The sequence below is a fragment of the Dunckerocampus dactyliophorus genome, chromosome 13 (assembly GCF_027744805.1).
Source record: "Dunckerocampus dactyliophorus isolate RoL2022-P2 chromosome 13, RoL_Ddac_1.1, whole genome shotgun sequence".
Lineage (NCBI taxonomy): Eukaryota > Metazoa > Chordata > Actinopteri > Syngnathiformes > Syngnathidae > Dunckerocampus > Dunckerocampus dactyliophorus.
The window spans coordinates 4642405-4662171 of record NC_072831.1 but is presented as its reverse complement, the minus strand read 5'-3'; the positions used below and the strand labels follow the sequence as shown (position 1 = coordinate 4662171).

The following is a 19767-nucleotide window of genomic DNA, read 5'->3' as shown; positions in this document are numbered from 1 at the left end:
TGCTCCGAATGAGACTACGGATGGTGTCCTGGGGGACCAGTCTTTTTTTTTTTTAATGACAAATAACAATTTTTTTTAATGACTTATTTATTTAACTTTTTTCAACAATTAGCCGAACTTGAACCGACAACGTTGCATATCTGTGGCAAAGTTGCTGAGAGCACCGCCAACATTTAAATGGCACTTTATTTACAAAGCACATCTCCACTCAGTGTGCTCATTTGTCATTAAATACAGGTGTCACGTTTGAATAGAATGCCTATAAAAAAAACTAAGAGGTGAAGCAAATATTCTTTGGTGAACTGCTCAACATCAGCTGGTGAGCTACTGCTAGCTTACATGCTACCTGTTGGAGACCCCTGTGAGACCGTTACTGTCTAAAGCTGTACACACTACGTGTTTCAGGTACACAACTAGTGTTTTTGTAGATAAGCCACAAGTATTACAATGAGAGCAAGATTGTTAAGTGACACTTTTAAAAAGTAAGTTGTGATGTTGTTGACGTATCCCATTGTAGGATAATATTGTTTTAATAACTTGTTAGCTGAATAGATGAGTACAATTCAGAAACAGATCAGATAAAGTACATTCACATTCAGGGGTCTGATATGGTCACAGCCAAAGATAGGATGTACTATGCTGGGAGTGCATCTGCTATTTTGTGCAGGAAAGGGTGCTGATGAGAGTTCTACCACGTCAGGTAAAACGCAATTCTCAGCTGTTGTCATCACACACACATCACCGAAGAATGCAAAGTATAAGATATCTTGGCGCCAAAAGTCAGTCAACACATGTAGCGATACATATACATTCATACAATATGTTACTTAAAGTTGTTTTCAAGTTAAAAAAAAACATTTATAAGGTATGGTGGCTTTTATTTTGTAGTGGCACACAGCCACGATCAATTACATGTAGCGGAAACCCCTGGTGGTTTTGTGTGAGCTAACTCCAGCATGGAGTCACCACTCATCTGATCAGTGGTCATGTGACGAATGGGTCATTGCAATTTTACGTGGCTGGGAGGTGTTGCAGCACAAACTCGTACGTGTAGTAAATTGCCCTAAAAGATGTGGAAGTGACACATTTTTCACCCTTTTTTAAAATTTCTTGATTAGTATCCATACTTGGTGAGCGCAATCGATACGCAACACTCATGTGAGTGTTGATATATCGATACCACAGAATCGATACTCCCATCACTGCGATGCAATAAGGGTGCTGAATACTGTCTGTGAATTGTGACACCGTTTGTCTGTTAGCTGCAGATGGATGTGGATGAAGAAGAAGAGGAGGAGGAGGAAGCGGTGCTTCACTTCTCAGGCCAAGATCTGAACAAGATCAGAGAAGCACTGGTTCTTCTGCTTCAAAGTCTTCTCCGACTTCTGCAGACATTTGCGCTTAAAGACAAACCACAAAGTGCCAGCAGTTGCACCCAGGTAAAAATGAACTCTTCCCAGCCAAGTTTGTGTCTCAGTGCTTGGCTAGCCATCCACTCCCCCCCAATTTTGTCTGCAGATTTTCAGCAAGTTGCTCTACTTTGATCCAGTCGTCAGCGAGCTCACATTTGCTGCTGGACAGTAAGTTTTGATGTTTTCACTTGCTCTCCTCTGTGGTTTTAAAATTGATCTCATGGTTGCGTTGTTTCCTTGCAGAGATGTCACAAAAATGCAGAGCATCCCAGAGATGGCTTTTTATGGCTTGCAACTGCTTTGCTCACCAAAACATGGAGACCAGAGAGAGGTATCTTTCAATCTCCTGTGTCTGGTGCCGTAATAGACAAGTCCGGTTCATACAGCAGTGTTTCCCCTACATTACATTTTCAGACGGCGATCAGACTTTTACAACAAAGTATCAGAACTTTTCCGAGATAATAGTAGGGGGAAACACTGTAGCGGGCCAGTAGTAATCTTTTTTTTTTTTTTTTATTTTTCCAGTCCCTGCGGAGGGTTTTCCACCGACTCCTCTATGTGATCTTGATGATGAATAAAGGGGACAGTGGGACGCCAACCTTGCTTGTACCCAGTCAGGCAATCCTCACAACACGTAATCAAGCCATCCAATTTGTTTGGTAAGCCGCAATACTCATCATGAAAAGAATAGAAGGGAATCAAATAGAACAGAAACACGTATGCTGAAGATAACTTCTCCTACACGATGATCACTTCAAGTAAGTCGACTGCTTTCACCTGTACTTCACAAGCCGGAGGTTCAGCTACACAGCAGGCGTGTCCAAACTTTTTTTCTCACTGAGGGTTTCAGAAAGAAAAATGGATGTGATGTGTTGTTATAGGTGACAAAGCCAATGAGTGTCATACAGGAGTTGTAGGGTTACCAACCAGTTCCATTCCTAGACTGTGATGGAAGTCCAATTTTAGTGTACAAAAATCAAAGATAATAAACCACAATTAAGTTATGTTTTAACAGGGGGGGCAGTCACTTTTTCACGCAGACCCATGCAGGTTTGGATTTGTTTCTGCCTTAATAATAAAAGGTTTCATTTAATAACTGCATTTTGTGTTCAGTGGTGTTGTCATTGACTAATATTTAAATTTGTTTGACGATCTGAAATATTTAAGTGTGGCAAACATGCAAAAAAAATCAGGAAGGAGGCAAACACTTTTTCACACCACTGTAAGAGACAAAAATGTCAAAAACTACGTGTGGCACCGCCTTCTTTGAGAAAGCATTTCAGTTTGTTGCATTTCTCCATAACTGCAACATTTGTCACATTTTTATTTATTTTTTTTAGTTGCTCTTCTGCAGTTATTTGTATTGTAAGATGACGTTTACATTTGCAATTATAGTCGTATTGTGGATGAGCTGAAGGAACTGGCGCTCCCTTTCTTACACATCCTGCTGCAGCACATTTGTTACCAGGTAAGCTTTAGTCAAGATCATTTTAATGGATCCTTGCTGTTGCTGTGTTTTTGATCATGTTTATTGTGAGATGCAACGTGATGTTTAGATGGTGGAGAAAAGCGAGTTTCGAAGCCATGGAGCCCAGGCTGTTGGCATGCTAACATCTCAGATGTCAAATGCTGACTATGCCTGCTTCATCAAATGGCTGTATAAGTTCTCAAGACATTCAAAGGTAACACTTTATTCTCCATGTGTAATGCCTACCATAGTTTGTCAAAATGTCATCTGGACGAGCAGATGCAGAATGTCAAGCAATGATATTGTGGACCGGTCTGGTAGATGGTGTCTCGCCTGTTCTCTCTGGATGTGGTGATGGTTCTACTGGGGCAGCCAGAGAGGAGGACAGAGGATTGTAATGATCCGGAGCTGGCCTGCTACCTGCCACACAAGTTTCTGATCCAGAGCCTGTTGTTTGCTCAGCGTAATGACCAATCGCCAACTGTCCAAGGCCACGCCTTCACCTGCCTGGCCCACTGTCTGGAGTTGCCTTCACTCAACGCCACCCGCGCTGTCCAAAACCTCTTCTCTGCCAGTAATCCAATATGTTTTCCATTTATGACTGCTTTTATGCATATACTCTACTGTTCTCAACGGCTCCTTTTTAAAGTCCTCAGTGTGAAGTTCACACTGTGCGTGAAGGCAGAAGTCAGCTCATTTACATATCGTCTTCCCCCATTCTATTTTAGTTACATTGTGTGCGGACTACACTGTTTAGGTTAACGACGTGTTACGGCTTTCTCAGAGTTTAGTCAAATCACGTGCTTTGGATGCAACAAATTCGCTTGGTACACAATGAGGTGTTATACTTTAGAAATCTCGGCAGCTGAAACATAAGTGCCACCGGTTTGTACTATTTCTTTCATCGTACTTTGCATGTCACAAAGTAGCAATGTGCAAACGGACTGAAATTGACATCAGATTGTGATTTATACACAACAGACCCGAAGAAAATATTCCTCACGGGTTCCCCTGTTTACTCAATGTGTTTGCAGTATGTTTATATTGGGTTAGAGCTGCAAATCACTCTAGTCTGTTCTTCACGCACAGAGAAAGAACCACAAATACTTTGGATCCTGCACCAACTCCTCAGACTATGGCTGTCCTACCTAGTTAGACTAGTGTTTGGCCCACCTGGTCAATGAGCATGAACTGATAAAGCCTGCTCGAATGAGAGGCAAAATGGCTTTTAAGACACTGATTCTCAACTGGTGGGCCGCGGATCCATTCTGGGTGGCTCGACGGTTATATTGAAGCACATTTAGAACTATTTTAGTCCTCTTCCTCCTTGATATTTGTTCATCACATAGTTATAATTGAAGTATCAGCTTTTGTGGTGTTACTTAATGCAATTTTGATATTTAATTTTCATTTATGCATTATTTGTATGCATACAGATATCATGTTTCTCATTCCCTTGACAAAATACCTCTTTATAAATGCTTCTAAAATGCACTTTGGACATCTAATTATTTGCATTCATGATTCAAAAGTCATTTTTAAAAAATACATTTGCTTGGTTTGACTTAAAAGTATAAAAACTAATGAAATAATAAATAAATATAAAAATGACAATTCCTTAAGTGTCAAAAATATAAGTAAAATAATGATGGAATTAAATATAAAAAATTACAATGACTTAAAAGTGTAAAAAAAAAAAAATAATACAAATAAAAATGACAAAAGTGTAAAAAAAAGTAAAAATACGTACTTATTTAAAATGACGAAAGTGGATTGTAGCTTCATTGACCACTGGAAAATGTGGGTCCTGAGTTGAAACCATTTGAGAACCTGAACAGTCTGGTTGCGATCCATCCAAAGCCCTGGGAAGTCAAGAGAAGCTAAAACTACTATTGGCTCTCATCCAAATGCTTCGTAGCCCTCCTCCGTCCAACAACGTATTCCCTGACTTTATAAACAATACAACTATAAAGAACTGAAAATATCAACCTTGTCAGGCTAGTCTCCAGCCGATACTGTTGCAGTACTACCCTTGGTATTGATACTATTGCTTTTCGGATTGAGCCTCATGTTGTCGCCACATATTGTTGCATTGGATGCAAAGCAAAACTTAGAAAGACAGGTTAATGTTTTTTGTTGGTGCAGATCCACTAACTGACACTGTACCATCTTTTGTTTAGCTGTGACCCAGACAATGCTGGAGGGGGAAACTACAGAAGGTAACAATTTTTTTTTTTGCACCAAAATGCACATGGTTGGAGACTTGGAGTGGGTAGGAGTTGTTGCATTCGCCATAGCTTTGCAATGAAAGAACACTTCTGGTTTCCGGTTTTCCTGATATTCAAGTTTTTGTAGTAGCATTAGGGATTTTTGCATGTTCTTTGTCCTTCCAGCTTCTTCCCACATCCTAAAAACATGATATGCTAACTGGAGACTCTAAATTGCCCATAGGTGTGAATGTGAGTGGTTGGTTGTATTAGGGCCAGGGTGCACCATGTCTCTTGCCCAAAGTAAGCTGGGTTAGGCTCCAGGTCACCTGCGACCCTAATTGAAGACGAGGAAAGTCATAGGTGTTACCAAAGATCAAACAAGGAGTATCAACATTTGCACAAATCTTTAATTCTAGCCACTAAAAGCCAGCAAAATCAAACATTTCACTGTGGAACCCGTTTAAATCCACTAAGTCAGGGGTGTCAAACTCGTGCCATGGAGGGCCGAGACACTGCAGGTTTTCTTCCCAGCCGGTCACTAAAGCAGGTGATTTTAATGATCACCACCACCACCTCTAATTTGAGGGAAGGAGCTCATCAATCTAATCACCTGCTGGAGAAACTGGTTGGAGAAAAAACCTGCAGTGTCTCGGCCCTCCATGGCACAAGTTTGACACCCTGCACTAAGTCCTGGTTCACCATGTTCCCCTTATTACAAAAAAAAGTGTCCGCTTAGGTCGACGTAAAATGTGACACCAAAAGGGGTCATTTGTATGACAAACGGGGCTGTTTATGTCGACGTGTTGTACAGTAGTGTTAACCTCATCGCCATCGCTCGTATGTTTTTGAAAAAGCAGTCAAACAATTACAATTTTTAATCAGATTAATCTGGGGGTGCTTTTTCCAGTGAGGGCCACATAGTGGAAAAATGAAAGGATGCAACTTTGATATTTTGTAAAGATATGCTGAGAAGTTATATACGTATACACTAGGTCCTCAACTTACGAACACAATTGATTCCAGACGATCGTTCGCAGGTCGAATTGTTCTTAAGTCGGGGAAAAGGTAATATTACCGATGATATAGGTACTACATGTACGTGTATACATATACAGTATATGTGTATGTATGTAAATAGGAGTTTGGATGCAGTAGTAATATTAAACCAGGATAATTAATGAAAAAACAATAATAAAAATGATATGATACGTAATGATAAATGTTATTGGAAAAAAAGGACAAATGGTCGTCATCGTTAGACTCTCATCGTTCTGTGGGTGGTGTAGAATTAAGCAGGCCTATTAACTCTTCATAAACTTTAATTTTCCAGGTTGTGTCATACAACTCTTAGCCTTTCTCTCTCCTCTTCCTGGTCTTCCTCTGTTGGTCCCATTATCAGTGTCACAGTGCCCTCTACTGGTCAAGCATGTACTGTAGCAGTATAAATATGGAGTAATAAGGCCAAATACATGAAAATATAGACCAGTCGGCTGTGTTCGTATACATGAATGTTCGGATGTTCCTAAGTTGGGGACCTAGTGTATATATTTAAAAAAAAAAAAAAAATGCATTTCAGCTTTATCATGTAGGTGGGAAAGCCTATTAGTATCGACTTTACTCTTTGGTCTCCCCCCTCCACCCACATTTTTGCTGTTTTTTTAAATTTTATTTTATTCCAAATATTTCATCTTTCTTCTTAAATCTTCATAAAAGATTTTTTTCGGAATATTATGAATTTATTTCCATAATATTCAAACTTTTTCCCTAACCTAATTTTCCAAAAATTACAACTTTATTTTGCTTTTTTTGTTCATGTTGAAAAATAACATACAGTATTTATGTAATGACTCAAATTACATAATTACTCTTATATAATTTATGTAATGACTTTAAAAAAATGTTTACTTTATTTTTATAAAATGAAAGCTGTTTTTTTATTATTTTTTTTAATTTTCCAACTATTTGAACTTTTTTCTTGAAAATTTTGTTCTAATAACTGACTTTATTCCCATATTTTGACTAAAATTCTAACATTTTTCTTCCACCTTCATTTGTTATTTTGTTTGTTTTTCATAGTATTAAAAAAAAAGTAAAAAAAAAAGTCTTTTATGCCACTAAAATGACATTATTTTTAAATTTTTACTTCATTCTTGTAAAATTACTGCAGATTTTTTCAGTTTTTGCTGTTTCTGATTTGTTTTTATTTAGTTTTCTTGTTAAATTATATTTTTAGAATGTGCCGCAAAAAAAGCTGCGGGGCCATTTGTGGCCCCCAGGCCGCACTTTGGACACCCCTGGTTTACGTCGACGTGAGTCAGCCAATCCGAGGGATGTAGACTTAAACGGGTTCCACTGTATTTGTCAGTGTCTCGAAATGAGAGAGAATGTTATTGGTGTTGATTCCTGTGTTCCAGGCAGTCTTCCGCCACCTCAGAGAACCTACCGCTCTTTGCCCTTCAGGACTGTGGAGATCAGCGGCTCCGATACTTTGGCCTCTGATGGTGAGTCGTTCAAAAGGCGATTAACTAGGCCTTCACTTTCACACTTGTAGATGACCATGTTGTCTGTCTGTCCCATTCACACCCACTTTGCTATTTTGCTCATTAATGATCTTATTTTAAATTGGGAGGTGTCAATTAAGGCCTTTGGAACAACCTTCACTGAGAAAAGGGAGTTGCTAAGGGAGTTGGTATACTTTCACATGCACGTCACACAAACGGCAATTAAGTAAATTATAAGTGAATATACAGAAATAAAATGTCTTAATCCACGAGACAAGCAAGTATGAACATATTTTCTCACCACTGCATATGTCAAGAAAAAACTGCAGCTCAGTTTTATGAAATAGGTGAAAAAGGCAATATCAGTATCAACTTTGCTCAATTCTCTTTTTTCGCCAATATGCTGTTTAAAATAAATAAATAAATAAAGAATTCCAAATATTTCAACTTTCTTCTTAAATAAATTTAGTACATTTTCTTTTTGTAATATTATGACTTTATTCCCATCACATTAGGACTTTATTTCCATAATATAACTTTCTTCTTTTCCAAAGATGACGATTTTATTTTATTTTATTTTTTGTTCCTCATAAGACCTAAAAAATGCTTTTTTCTTTCATATTTTAACTTGATGCTAGTAGATAGGACATTATTTCTTAAAATTCTTGTAACTTTTTTTCTTGTTAGAGTACATTTTTTTCTTTTAACATTTTGACTATTATTGTAAAATTACAGCTGTTTTTTTTTTCCTGCTGTTTTAAAAATTTCATCTTTCTTCTTGTAACTCCTGCTCATAATTATGACTTTATTCCCATGATATTTTGACTTGCTTTCTCATAACATTACACCTTTTACCACAACCTATTAATTAAAGGATCGGATCGAAAGCCAAAAAATGTGGATCCTGACATTCCTACATTTTTCTCTTTAATTACAGCTTTTTTCTCTTAATATTTTGACTCTATTCTTAAAAATTAAAAAATTACTTGACTTTCTAAAAATGTTCTTGTTGTTTCGTTTATGTCTACAACTTGTTATGTCTGTCAGTCCAAGGGGGATCAACATAAGCTATTTCCTTTTATATTCCTTTACTTTATCAGCAAGACAAAGAAACAAGTCGGGCAGTTTGTCGTACGACCAGTAATTGGAGCATTCGGGCTTTCTCCATTATTGGGTTCTATGTCCCAATGGTTCATAGTCACTAATGTGCTGTATACTTTCAATGCAGCAAAAGAGAACCTGTCTCTTCTCCTGCGACGTGTACAAAACTCGAAGACAAACGTGAGGAAATCTGCCCTGCAGGTACCGTGAGCATGTACCTTGTCGTTTTCATTCCATACTCGATGTACAGGAAGCGTTTTCGCTACAGATCATTAACTTCAGTTCACCAACTTCCCTCCTCAGGCCCTTGTGGGTCTTCTTAAGCATAGTGTGATCCCGACAAGCTGGGAGAACCTGTCGGTACTGTCGGAGCGCTGCAGAGACCCGGCTGTGTCTGTGAAGAAGAAAGCACTGTTGTGTGTGGGAGAGTTGCTCAGTGTGAGTCTGCATTAGCAGTTCAAGTCAGATTTTGACAACTGTAAAGCATAAATGATTAGTGTTCCCCATAGGTTCACAGATTTGGTGCGGCGGGTGGGGCATTGATGCAAACATGCACACATGGAAAATTTGGGGTGCGCACGTGCACCGCATGTGTGTGTGTTATCGAAGCCGACACAAACATACATACCCATGCACGCATGCAGCATAACCGTCTTAGTATGATAGCTCCTCTGAAGTAACATCAGGGGTGCACACTGTATGCATGTGTGCCTCCTTTTTAATCAAAGTTCTATTACTTTAAACGTTTTTGCATCTATATATATATATATTTTTTTAAAGCACAGATTCCTCTAACACTTACAAATATGCAGTATGTTTGAATGCCTCATCGGCGGAGGGTTCACAGTGATTATTAGGAGGATGGAAGGTGACAGATATGAGTTGTGCGTCCTATGAAGACATAAACCACACGCATACAAAAGATGATGAAATAATTCCCCGTCTGTAATATTTGACCCAATGCTGGCTTATTTTGCAGCCGTAATAAAAATGTTAAAAAGCACACAGAAAACTCAGCGATACGCTGTGTGCTTGAGCGACTCATTAGCGCAGGTCACACATTACTTATTAAGAATATAGATGGACTCACGCAGTGTTATTGTATTAATAACACGACAAGACATGCGCCATATTGTACGCTAACCAGAGAATGCACGCACATTGTGGCCTAAATTTTCGACGTGAAACAAAAAACACGCTAACTGGGGTGCACGCTGTACATGAACTGGACTTCTCCATCATAACGGTAGGGGAAACTGGCTTTGATGAAGTGCATTTTGTGGTGCTGTCATTGCTAGGCTAAACCAGATTGCAGCATCGTGCAGAAGGCATGGCTGCAGGGTGTGCTTCCAGCTGTGGGGGACACAGAGAGCTCCGTCCAAGAGAAGGCCCTGGAGGCTCTAGACCAGGTCTTACTAAGCCACGTCAAGGCCTACTCCGCCAGCTGCCTCCAAGATAGCCATCAGAGACGCGCCTGGAACCTGCTGAATATGCTTTGTGATGAGTGCCAGAACCTTAGGTTTGATTTTACAATCCTTTTCATGTCAAGATTTTTTAGATGAGCAGTGAGAAGCTTCAATAAATGTTTTATTTGTGCCAAAATACTCTATATATTGCTAATAGCACGAGGAGTCAATTCAAAGCAGTCATTAACAGTGTTATCTTATTAAAGTGTGTTGTCATCATATTTTATTCTCCAGCCGATACTTCAGCCAGGCCTTTAGCATCTGGTCCAAACAAAACAAGTTCACTGCCACATTCGTAACTAACCTGATTTCACACACGGAGGCTGATCACCGTGCCGGAGCCTGGCTGCTGCTTTCTAAGGTTGTGGCTGCTTCACCCAAAATCCCTTATGGAAACATCCTTGATGCCTGGGACAGCATGGTCAGGTGGGAGGGTCTACATTCATTTATCAAGTCTGCGTTCAACCCTGGCTCATTACTGACTGTCTCGGCTTTTCTCCTTCAGTTCAAAAGAGGTGAGCGGGAGAACATGTTGTCACATTCTGTGTGTGATCGGGGAGATTTCTGCTCACTTAAATGAAGATACCAAGGAAAGGATAGTTGGTGAGTGATCATCGGTGTTGAATATTATGGGAACATGCTTAGCTTACCATAAATTTGGGTGTATAAGCTGCACTGGTGTATAAGCCGCACGTGCCCACGTCATAAAATGGCGTATTGTCGCACGCACAAGTCTGTGAGGCAGCTCTTTATTTGACAGGAGCCATGTACCAATATGAGTTTAAAATGGAAAGAAAACATTTAAAGTTTTCCTATAATGCATTTGGTTTGAGAACAGCGTTTTATTGGAGGACAAGCAGCATAGAAAATGGTGGGTGGCGCTGCAATGCTGCCTCCCTCCATCAGAGGCAGCCAGAGCCCAGAGGGAGGCTGACGTCATTGCAGCACCCCAATGAATGCATTGCCCAGATGCAATTGCATTATGGGAAAAATGTCGCGATTTTTATTTTTAACTCGTATTGGTCCATGTTTGTATATTTCTGGGGTATACCTTTCTGGAGTGTTAAGTTGCTGTGTGATGAATTTAGTATTGTTGGTAAAGTGTTCTCAGTACATGACACCATGAGTCAGACTGTTATGTTATACTGTAATATATACTGACCTCCTGCGACTTTCAGTGGGTTGACAAGTTCGTTGTGAGTGCACTGATAGCTCGTGATTGCCTCCTGCCAAAGAAAGAGCTACCGTTTCCTCACTGACTCGTGAGTGGCACAGTATTTAAAAAATTAGTAGCAGTTCTGAAATAGAGGAGATGTCACAAAATAAAAATTTTGCCGTAGACTATCCGCACCGCTCTATAAGGCGCAGGGTTCAAAGTAAAAAAAACAAAAAAATAGTGGCTTATACACCAGAATTTATGGTAATTATTTTTTTCCCCCACAGATGATCTTATGTCTTTGTTGAAGACCTTTACGATGTCTCTTGATGTGATCAGCGCCGCTATCGAGACCCTTCATCAACTTGGCAGCAGTGAAGATCTCAAACAAACTCAGGTTTGAGATTTCTTTAACTATTAGTTTATTTTACTGAATTTCTCTCTTTTCTACTCTATTCATGTCCATACATACAACAATCAACTTTTCATTTACCGTAAATTCAGGTGTGTAAGCCACTACTTTCTTCTCAAACTTTGAACCCTGCACCTTATACACCGGTGCGGCGAATATGTGGCTAAAAACTACATTACCTGTGGTGCTTGGTGTGGTCATGTTCTAATCTCATGACATCCCGTATACTTCAGAACTACTACTAATCGTTTAAATACGTAATTCGGAAAACGCTATTGCTAAGATAGTCCATCATAAGGGCAAAAAATAAAAATTTAAGAAACAACCAAAACCCACCGAGAAGCCACCATTCTCTGCATTTATTAACCCTGTCCCTGTTGCACATACTTGATTGAGCAACATCAATCACAGTTTATACTATAACCAAATGTAAAACATTGTTGGATTTGAAATTCAATGAACACTATAAATATTAATATTATAAGATTGCGAAGCCTGTTATGATGAATGAAAACACAAAAAATGTAACATAACTGCTGTTTTACTATGCACATGACAATAAAACTCTCTTGTATCTTGTATCTTGTATCTTGTATAAAAGGTAAGAGGCGTTAAGAAGCACAGTTACGATGCCATCTACTGTAAGGAGTTGGAATGACAAGCTACATTGAAAGACTTCTTGATTTATTTACTTGTGTAAATAATTCAAATGAATGTTTAGAAGCACTGATGAATAAAAAAAAAAACATCTACAAGGGGAACTTAAACATTTTACATCCATGCAGATGTCTCTCTCTCTCAGGCGGCATTATTAATACAACACTGGCTTTGTCTTCCTCAGGCTTTCCTGAATCAGCACTGTGGTGAACTGGTGTCGCTGTGTGAGGTTTATCTAGCCGGCATCCTACTGAATGAAAATGGAGCCCAGAATCTGAATGAGGACCTCATGGTGAGAATGTCTTGCAATATGTAATGTAAGTTCACAGTGGGGTGAAAAAGTGTTTGCCCCCTTCCTGATTTAAAAAAAAAAAAAAAAAAAAAAAAGAAATTTGTTTGTTTGTTGTTTTTTTTTTTTTGCATGTTTGTCACACAAAATGTTTTAGATCATAAAACAAATTTAAATATTAGTCAATAATAATAGAAAAAAATGCAAAGCTGCATGGCCCTGTGTTAAAAAGTGATTGCCCCCTAAACCTAATAACTGGTTTGGCCGCCCTTGGCAGGAACAACTGCAATCAAGCATTTGCAATAACTTGCAATGATTTTCTTACAGCACTGTGGAGGAATTTAGGCCCACTCATCTTTGCAGAATTGTTGGAAGCGCCTGTTTAAGGTCATGCCACAGCATCTCAATAGGATTCAGGTCAGGACTTTGACTAGGCTACTCCAAAGTCTTCATTTTGGTTTTGCTCAGCCATTCAGAGGTGGACTTGCTGGTGTGTTTTGGATCATTGTCCTGCTGCAGAACCCAAGTTGGTTTCAGCTTGAAGCCACCAACAGGTGCCCGGACATTCTCCTTCAGCAGAATATAGGGTTCCATTTATCACAGCAAGTTTTCCAGGTCCTGAAGCAGCAAAACAGCCCCAGACCATCACACTACCACCACATTTTACTGTTGGTATGATGTTGTTTTTCTGAAATGCAGAGTTACTTTTACGCCAGATGTAATGGGACACACACTTTCCAAAAAGTATTTTCCCAAAGGTCTTGGGGATCATCAAGATGTTTTCTGGCAAAATTGAGATGAGCCTTAAATGTTCTTTTTGTTCAGTAGTGGTTTTGGTTTTGGAACTCTGCCATGGCAGTTCCAGTGTCTTTTTTTTTTTATGGTGGAGTCATTAACACTGAACTTAACTGAGGCAAGTGATGCCTCCAGTTCTTTGGATGTCGTTGTGGGGTCTTTTGTGACCTCTTGGATGAGTCGTCGCTGTGCACTTGGGTAATCTTGGTTGGCCGGCCACTCCTGGGAAGGTTCACCACTGTTCCATGTTTTTGCCATTTGTTGATAATAACTCTCACTGTGGTTCGCTGGAGTCCCAAAGCTTTAGAAATGGCTTTATAACCTTTACCACACTGATAGATCTCAATTCATCTCAGTTAAGTTATGTTTTAACAGGGGGGCAATCACTTTTTCACATAGGGCCATGCAGGTTTTTATTTTTTTCTCCCTTAATAATAAAAAGTTTCATTTAAAAACTGCATTTTGTGTTCAGTTGTGTTGTCATTGACTAAAATTTAAATTGGTTTGATCTGAAACATTTAAGTGTGACAAACATGCAAAAAAAAAAAAAAAAGAACTCAGGAAGGGGGGCAAACACTTTTTTACACCACTGTAACTGTTGTCAGTGAAAGTGGTGTTATGTTCGTGTTGAAGTCAATGAAACATAAGAACATAGGGCATTTTAACAGCTACAAGTTCAAGCTGTGTCTGTGATAGAACTTACATTACGTGTGTCTTCTAGGTAAGACACCTTCACACTTTGGGTGTTGCGTCTCTCAACTGTCCTGCCAGAGTATCCAAAAGGGTGGTTTTGCTGGTTGAATCTGTTGTCACCACACATCCCGACAAGCTCCCAGGTATTTAAGAGATATGAATTCCTGTGATGTAGAGACATGCTTATCATTGAACTATTCTACCGCTCCTCACTCAGTGTTTCTCCTTCCACTGTATTAGAAGGTCAATTTCATATAATTGCGTTTTTATTTTCTATACAGCGCTACTGTAGATCACAGATTCACTGTTTTTTTCTGTTACATATAATAAAAAAGAAAGAGAAATGTTGTATTTAATATTAATATAAATTTGTTCTGTCAAAAATAACTCACTAATGCGGTAACAGATTTGGTTGATTAATTACTTTAATATTTTTTATCAAGGCATACACATTATGGCAAGTCACACCTCTCTATTATGACGCTGGATGGTGGCACAGTGTAGTGCCTCTGCAGACTCATACACAGTGACGCTCTTTTTAGAACTTTACTCTGACCTGAACTCATCAACAGCAGTGCAATTCCAACACCATATAGACGCATCATCAAAATTTTTAGACCGTTTGAGAAATTGAATTGGCATTTTGCTCTGTTGGATCTTAATGAGGTTTTAAGTAGAGCTTCAAAATGCAAAAAGAAGAAATGGGAGTGAGGCAATAACAACTTTGAGTAAGCAATTTACTGAAAGCAAGCAAAGTGAAATAGGATATTCATCAGCTGATCAAAAGTTTAATACCACTGCATTTTAAAAGACAAAATCTTGGCAAGAATGTGGATTCAGAGCCATTTTCTGTCAGGTATTCACACTGTCATGATCTCTTGATGGCAAAGGCAAAAAAGCTTTCTCTCTCTGAAAGCGGTTGGATTGTGGAGCTGCAGAAGCAAGGCCTCTCGCAGTGTGCCATTGCTACTGAGGTTGGACGATGTAAGACAGTCATTTGAAACGTCTACAAAGATCCTGAGGGTTATGCAACAAAAAAGTCAAGTGGTAGACCCAAAAAATGTCACTGGCCCTGAGACGGAGGATGTCATTGGCTGTCGGTCAGGACACGGGACAATCCTTGGCCCAAATGAAGGTTGTTGCTGGTGCCGAGTGCAGTCCAATAACCAACAGACCACATCTGTGAGAGACGGCCTTGTAGAACAAAAAAATGTTCAAATGCGTTGTTTCCTTCAAAATTGCCCGTTTGAAATTTCCATGAGAGCACCATGTGGGACTTTGAAAGGTAGGAAGAAAGTTTTATTCCCTGAAGAACAAATGTAACCTTGACAGTCCTGATGGCTTCCAATGTTACTGGCATGACAAGGAGATCCCACCTGAGATGTTTTCCACACGGCACAGTGGAGGGGGAGCCATCATGATCCTTCAATGGAAAAATGGACCGTCAGGTTGTACAGTGGCGTCAAACGGCAGCTGGCTATGTGGAGATGTGGCAGGGGGCATCCCTCATGAATATACCACACAGACGAGGGCCTTCCCTGTGTAATGACTGGCTTTTTCAACAGGACTACGCAGGACATCAGGACATTTGCAAGTTCTACTTAGGAACCTCCTTAAGATCAACAGTGTAAAATGAAAATTATTGCAATTTTTCAGCTGGTTTTAAGATTTTTATTAGGAATGTATATATCTTGCTCTGAGATTGGCTGGAGACCAACCCAGGGTGTACACCGCCTCTTGCCCGAAGTCAGCTTTGATAGGCTCCAGAATACCCCCCGCGTCTCTAATTAGGATAAGAGGCATAGAAAATGGATGTGGGGTTTATATATCTCCAACTCACAAACACGTCTCTAGTCATCCCAGAAACAACACTTCCTCCCTACAAAGCTGCGAGGTGCATTAACGGACCTGGATATTCTTATCACTCACCTTGTAATGCTTACTGCAGAATTTGAATTTGCTGCATTTAGGCATGCTTGGAAATTCAAGCAAATACACTCAAAACATGAGAATTCAACTCAAATTACGAGGTGTCTGTGAATGCAGCTCCGCATTACTCATAATAAATAAGGTTAAAGGCATTTTTCAAATGTTCTGCCGCTATTAAAAAGACTACTGTTTAAACAAATGGATTTTCAGACGTGTGCTATCTTTTGGCTTGATTTCAATTTTTTGTTAATTTGAAGCTTGTAAATGATAATTAATCATGATTAATTCTTTAGAAAACTATGATTCATTTGATTAAAACTTGACATTTGATCATTTGACAGCCCCATTAAAAATGTATTCCTTAGCTTCAAGCAATAAAAGTAATTCAATGGTAACGTAGTTGACTGCGAACACATAATCTATTCTCTTTTTTTTTAACTTTCTCATCACAGAGCTTCTGGAGGAGCTGCCAGCTTCACTGCCTCTGTCCCAGTTCAAAGCAAACTCTCTGCCTACTAGAGTCAGAGCACATGGTGTCCTCACTTTGGGTAAAGCCGCACTCTTACTCGGCTGTCTTTTTTACAAAGAGGAGGGATGGCTTCATGTTTTCCTCTCTGTCTGATGGATCAGGTAAGCTGTGTCTACAGCACGAGGAACTGGTGCAAAAGTACCTTCCCGTGTTTGCCAGAGAGCTGGAGGTCGGCACAGAAGTGGCTTTACGCAACAATGTGGTGGTGATCATGTGTGATCTATGTGTTCGATACACAAACAAAGTCGACAGTTACATTCCCAACATCTCCGTCTGTCTACGAGACAATGACCCGGTCGTCAGGGAGCAGACTCTCATCATGTTGACCAACCTCCTCCAGGTGGGAAGAGTTCCACATACACCTAGCCTAACCTACAGAGGCTTTCCAAAAATATGAATTCTCCTCAAAAATAAATTGCAAATATATGACATTGTAGAAAATTTATTCAAAAACAAAATAACACAGGTCTGCATCTGCAGATTCATTTGCATTCAGCAATGTAATTGACAAAAGTTTTACTCAACGAACTTTTGTAAAAAGTCACCAACATGTTTTTCCCTGTGCTATTGGAAGTTCCATGGATGGTTTCACCGTGGAATCCTTTTAAGTTGACCCTGTTTATGTCGACTGACTCACAAGCTCCTCACCCCATCTCTTAGGGTGAGTCCAGCCACCCTATGGAGGAAAATCATTTTGTTCGCTTGTATCCACAAACCACAGCTCATGACCATAAGTGAGGGTGGACCTGTAAATTGAGAGCTTTGCCTTCCGGCTCAGCTTTCTTTTCACCATGATGGTCCAGTACAGCGACTGCATTGCTGCAGACACTGTACCGATCCGCCTGTCGACCTTGAGCACCAGCCATACCTGAGATACTTGAACTCCTCAAACTGGGGCAAGACCTCACTCCCAACCCAAAGGTCGAAAGAACCATGGGCTCAGATTTGGAGGTGCTGAGTCTCATCCCAGATGCTTCACACTCAGCTGCAAATCGCCCCAGTAAACGCTGAAGGTCACAGCCTGATGAGGCCGTCAGGAACGCATCATCTGCAAATAAAGATCCTAAGGCCCAGAAATTCTGTCCATAAAAGATATGAACAGAATCGGTGACAGAGAAAAGGGTACGACCGTTCAGCTACAGGAGGCGCAGTGAGTTTTTTGGCCTGTTCGTGGAACAGTGGACAAGCTCTACACCTTTGCAAGGGCACTGGAGGTTGCATGGGAGTTTGCCCAACATGTACATATGCTTTGTGGACTTGTAAAAGGCATTCGACCGTGCCACTTGTGGTGTCCTGTGAGGGATGCTCCGGGAGTATGGTGTTGGTGGCACGCTACTACGTGCCATTCGGTTCTTGTACAACCAGAGTAGGAGCCTGGTTCGCATTGTCAGCAGTAGGTCTAGCCTGTTCCCTTTTAATGTTGGCCTCCGCCAAAGCTGCCCTACCTGTAGATTTAACTTTACCAAATATCATGACATCACTACTACTGTATTAACAAAACATAAAAATTAGCGGCGGCTCGGGACATCTCTAGCAAACTGTTTGCACTTCTCAAACACCGCAGCGATAGGAACAAACCCCCGGGCGTTGTAGCAATGCTACCGTTTCAGGTGGCTGATGAGGTTTGATGTGTTGCAGCTGAATGTTTGTTTTTTTATTTTTTCCCTCATCGTGGAATGTTTGCAGAGTATTTGGCAGAATTTTTTTTTTTTTTTTAAGCAATGAGAAGTCCCACACGATTGATGGCATGTTTGTTTACAAGTGAGCTCAGGGGGAAGTTTAGGACAGGCCGTTTGCAGCACATCACAGAAAAGGAGAGCTTGAGTTGCTCAGCCGAAGCCACCTACAGCACAGAACGGGTAATCTCGCCTATCAGCCCCATCGACAAATGCTTATGTCTGTGTACAGTATGTTGGCAATCCGAGGGATGTCTACTGAAACGGGTTCCATTGTAGAAGACTGTCGTGTTATCTGTCTTTCTCCAATAGTTTTTCTTTTTTTGCATTTTTAGGAGCAGTTTGTGAAATGGAAGGGTTCTCTTTTCTTCCGCTTCATGGTCATGCTTGTTGATCCTGTCCCGGCTAATGCCAGGTAAATCACATTTTGCATGCTGTATGCAGTTCATCATCACAGTGTAACAGCCAATTAAACCTTCGTGCAACCAGGCTATTATGAGGGAGCATACTCAGATTTCGCGGAACCATACAGTGCAGGGACTTGTTTGTTGCGTGCAAAAAAGACAATGTACAAAAACGGAGGCAACATTTTAGTGAAAATGTGTGACCTAAACTGAATCATACAAAAAATAGGGTGTACGAAAACTGAGGTTGGTCTGTATTCGGTATCGTAAATAACCACGTTCTTTCCTTTCTGTTACAGTCTGTGTGAGTACTGCTTGCGGCACTTACTGCTGAAGAACAACCCAGAAATGTTTAGTCAGCATTTCATTGAGTGCATTTTCCACTTCAACTCTTACAGTGGACACAATTCCTACAACAAGTTCCCTCAGACTGAGAGGTAGGAAGGGATGCCAAGAAAAATGTGCGCTAGGTTGCTTTCATTCTTTTTCTCTTTTTTCCCCCCCACTTATCAATGATTGTAAAATCTTCATTCTTCCATTTTTCCTTTCAGTGAAAAAGTCAGGTTCTCCCTAAAAGGTCCTCAACACCGTGAGAAACGTTTTCGGATTTACCGGTTTCTGCTCGAGCACTTCACTGATGCTCAGCGCTTCAACATCACCAACAAGATCAACCAAAGTGTTTTAGGTGAGCAATCCATGCAAGGCAGTCAATTTTGTGCTTCACAAACTATTGTGGTGCAGTCAAATACAATAAAAAAACAGATCATATATAGCAAAGTTTACAAAACCCTTTTCAGACAAATTCAATTAGAAAATTGCTTTGTCATCCAGTGTTTCACCGAGCTGTACAGCTTTGGGTATGTATATGTATATCCAGGTGCTTCTCAATAAATTAGAATATGACCAAAAAGTTGATTTATTTCAGTAATTTCATTCAACTTGAATATTACTTATGACCAATTTATTAAAAAAAAAAAAAAAAAAGGATTTTGTATGAACATGCAGATGGCATGGCACCCCAAACCATCACATCACTTTGGAAGTCAAGGTCCCAGAGTCTGGAGGAAGA

The 19767-nt window shown here is 40.0% G+C and overlaps 1 protein-coding gene across 2 annotated transcripts in view; it reads left to right on the top strand.

Annotated features, from left to right (window-relative positions):
* ncapd3 (non-SMC condensin II complex, subunit D3) overlaps positions 1 to 19767 on the top strand; it is a 35846-nt gene that overhangs the window by 3287 nt on the left and 12792 nt on the right. The window contains exons 5-26 of one of the 2 annotated variants that reach the window (XM_054797353.1): positions 1269 to 1439; positions 1519 to 1580; positions 1656 to 1743; positions 1938 to 2071; positions 2808 to 2880; positions 2969 to 3094; positions 3202 to 3454; positions 5061 to 5099; positions 7505 to 7591; positions 8820 to 8893; positions 8996 to 9130; positions 9991 to 10211; positions 10393 to 10584; positions 10664 to 10761; positions 11602 to 11711; positions 12568 to 12675; positions 14189 to 14303; positions 16542 to 16637; positions 16720 to 16958; positions 18630 to 18709; positions 18998 to 19135; positions 19250 to 19383. In XM_054797353.1, the coding sequence (XP_054653328.1) occupies positions 1269 to 1439; positions 1519 to 1580; positions 1656 to 1743; positions 1938 to 2071; positions 2808 to 2880; positions 2969 to 3094; positions 3202 to 3454; positions 5061 to 5099; positions 7505 to 7591; positions 8820 to 8893; positions 8996 to 9130; positions 9991 to 10211; positions 10393 to 10584; positions 10664 to 10761; positions 11602 to 11711; positions 12568 to 12675; positions 14189 to 14303; positions 16542 to 16637; positions 16720 to 16958; positions 18630 to 18709; positions 18998 to 19135; positions 19250 to 19383 (2773 nt within the window). Of the gene's footprint in view, positions 1 to 1262; positions 1440 to 1518; positions 1581 to 1655; positions 1744 to 1937; positions 2072 to 2807; positions 2881 to 2968; positions 3095 to 3201; positions 3455 to 5060; positions 5100 to 7504; positions 7592 to 8819; positions 8894 to 8995; positions 9131 to 9990; positions 10212 to 10392; positions 10585 to 10663; positions 10762 to 11601; positions 11712 to 12567; positions 12676 to 14188; positions 14304 to 16541; positions 16638 to 16719; positions 16959 to 18629; positions 18710 to 18997; positions 19136 to 19249; positions 19384 to 19767 lie in introns of both variants that reach the window. The other variant, XM_054797352.1, reaches the window with a different exon arrangement.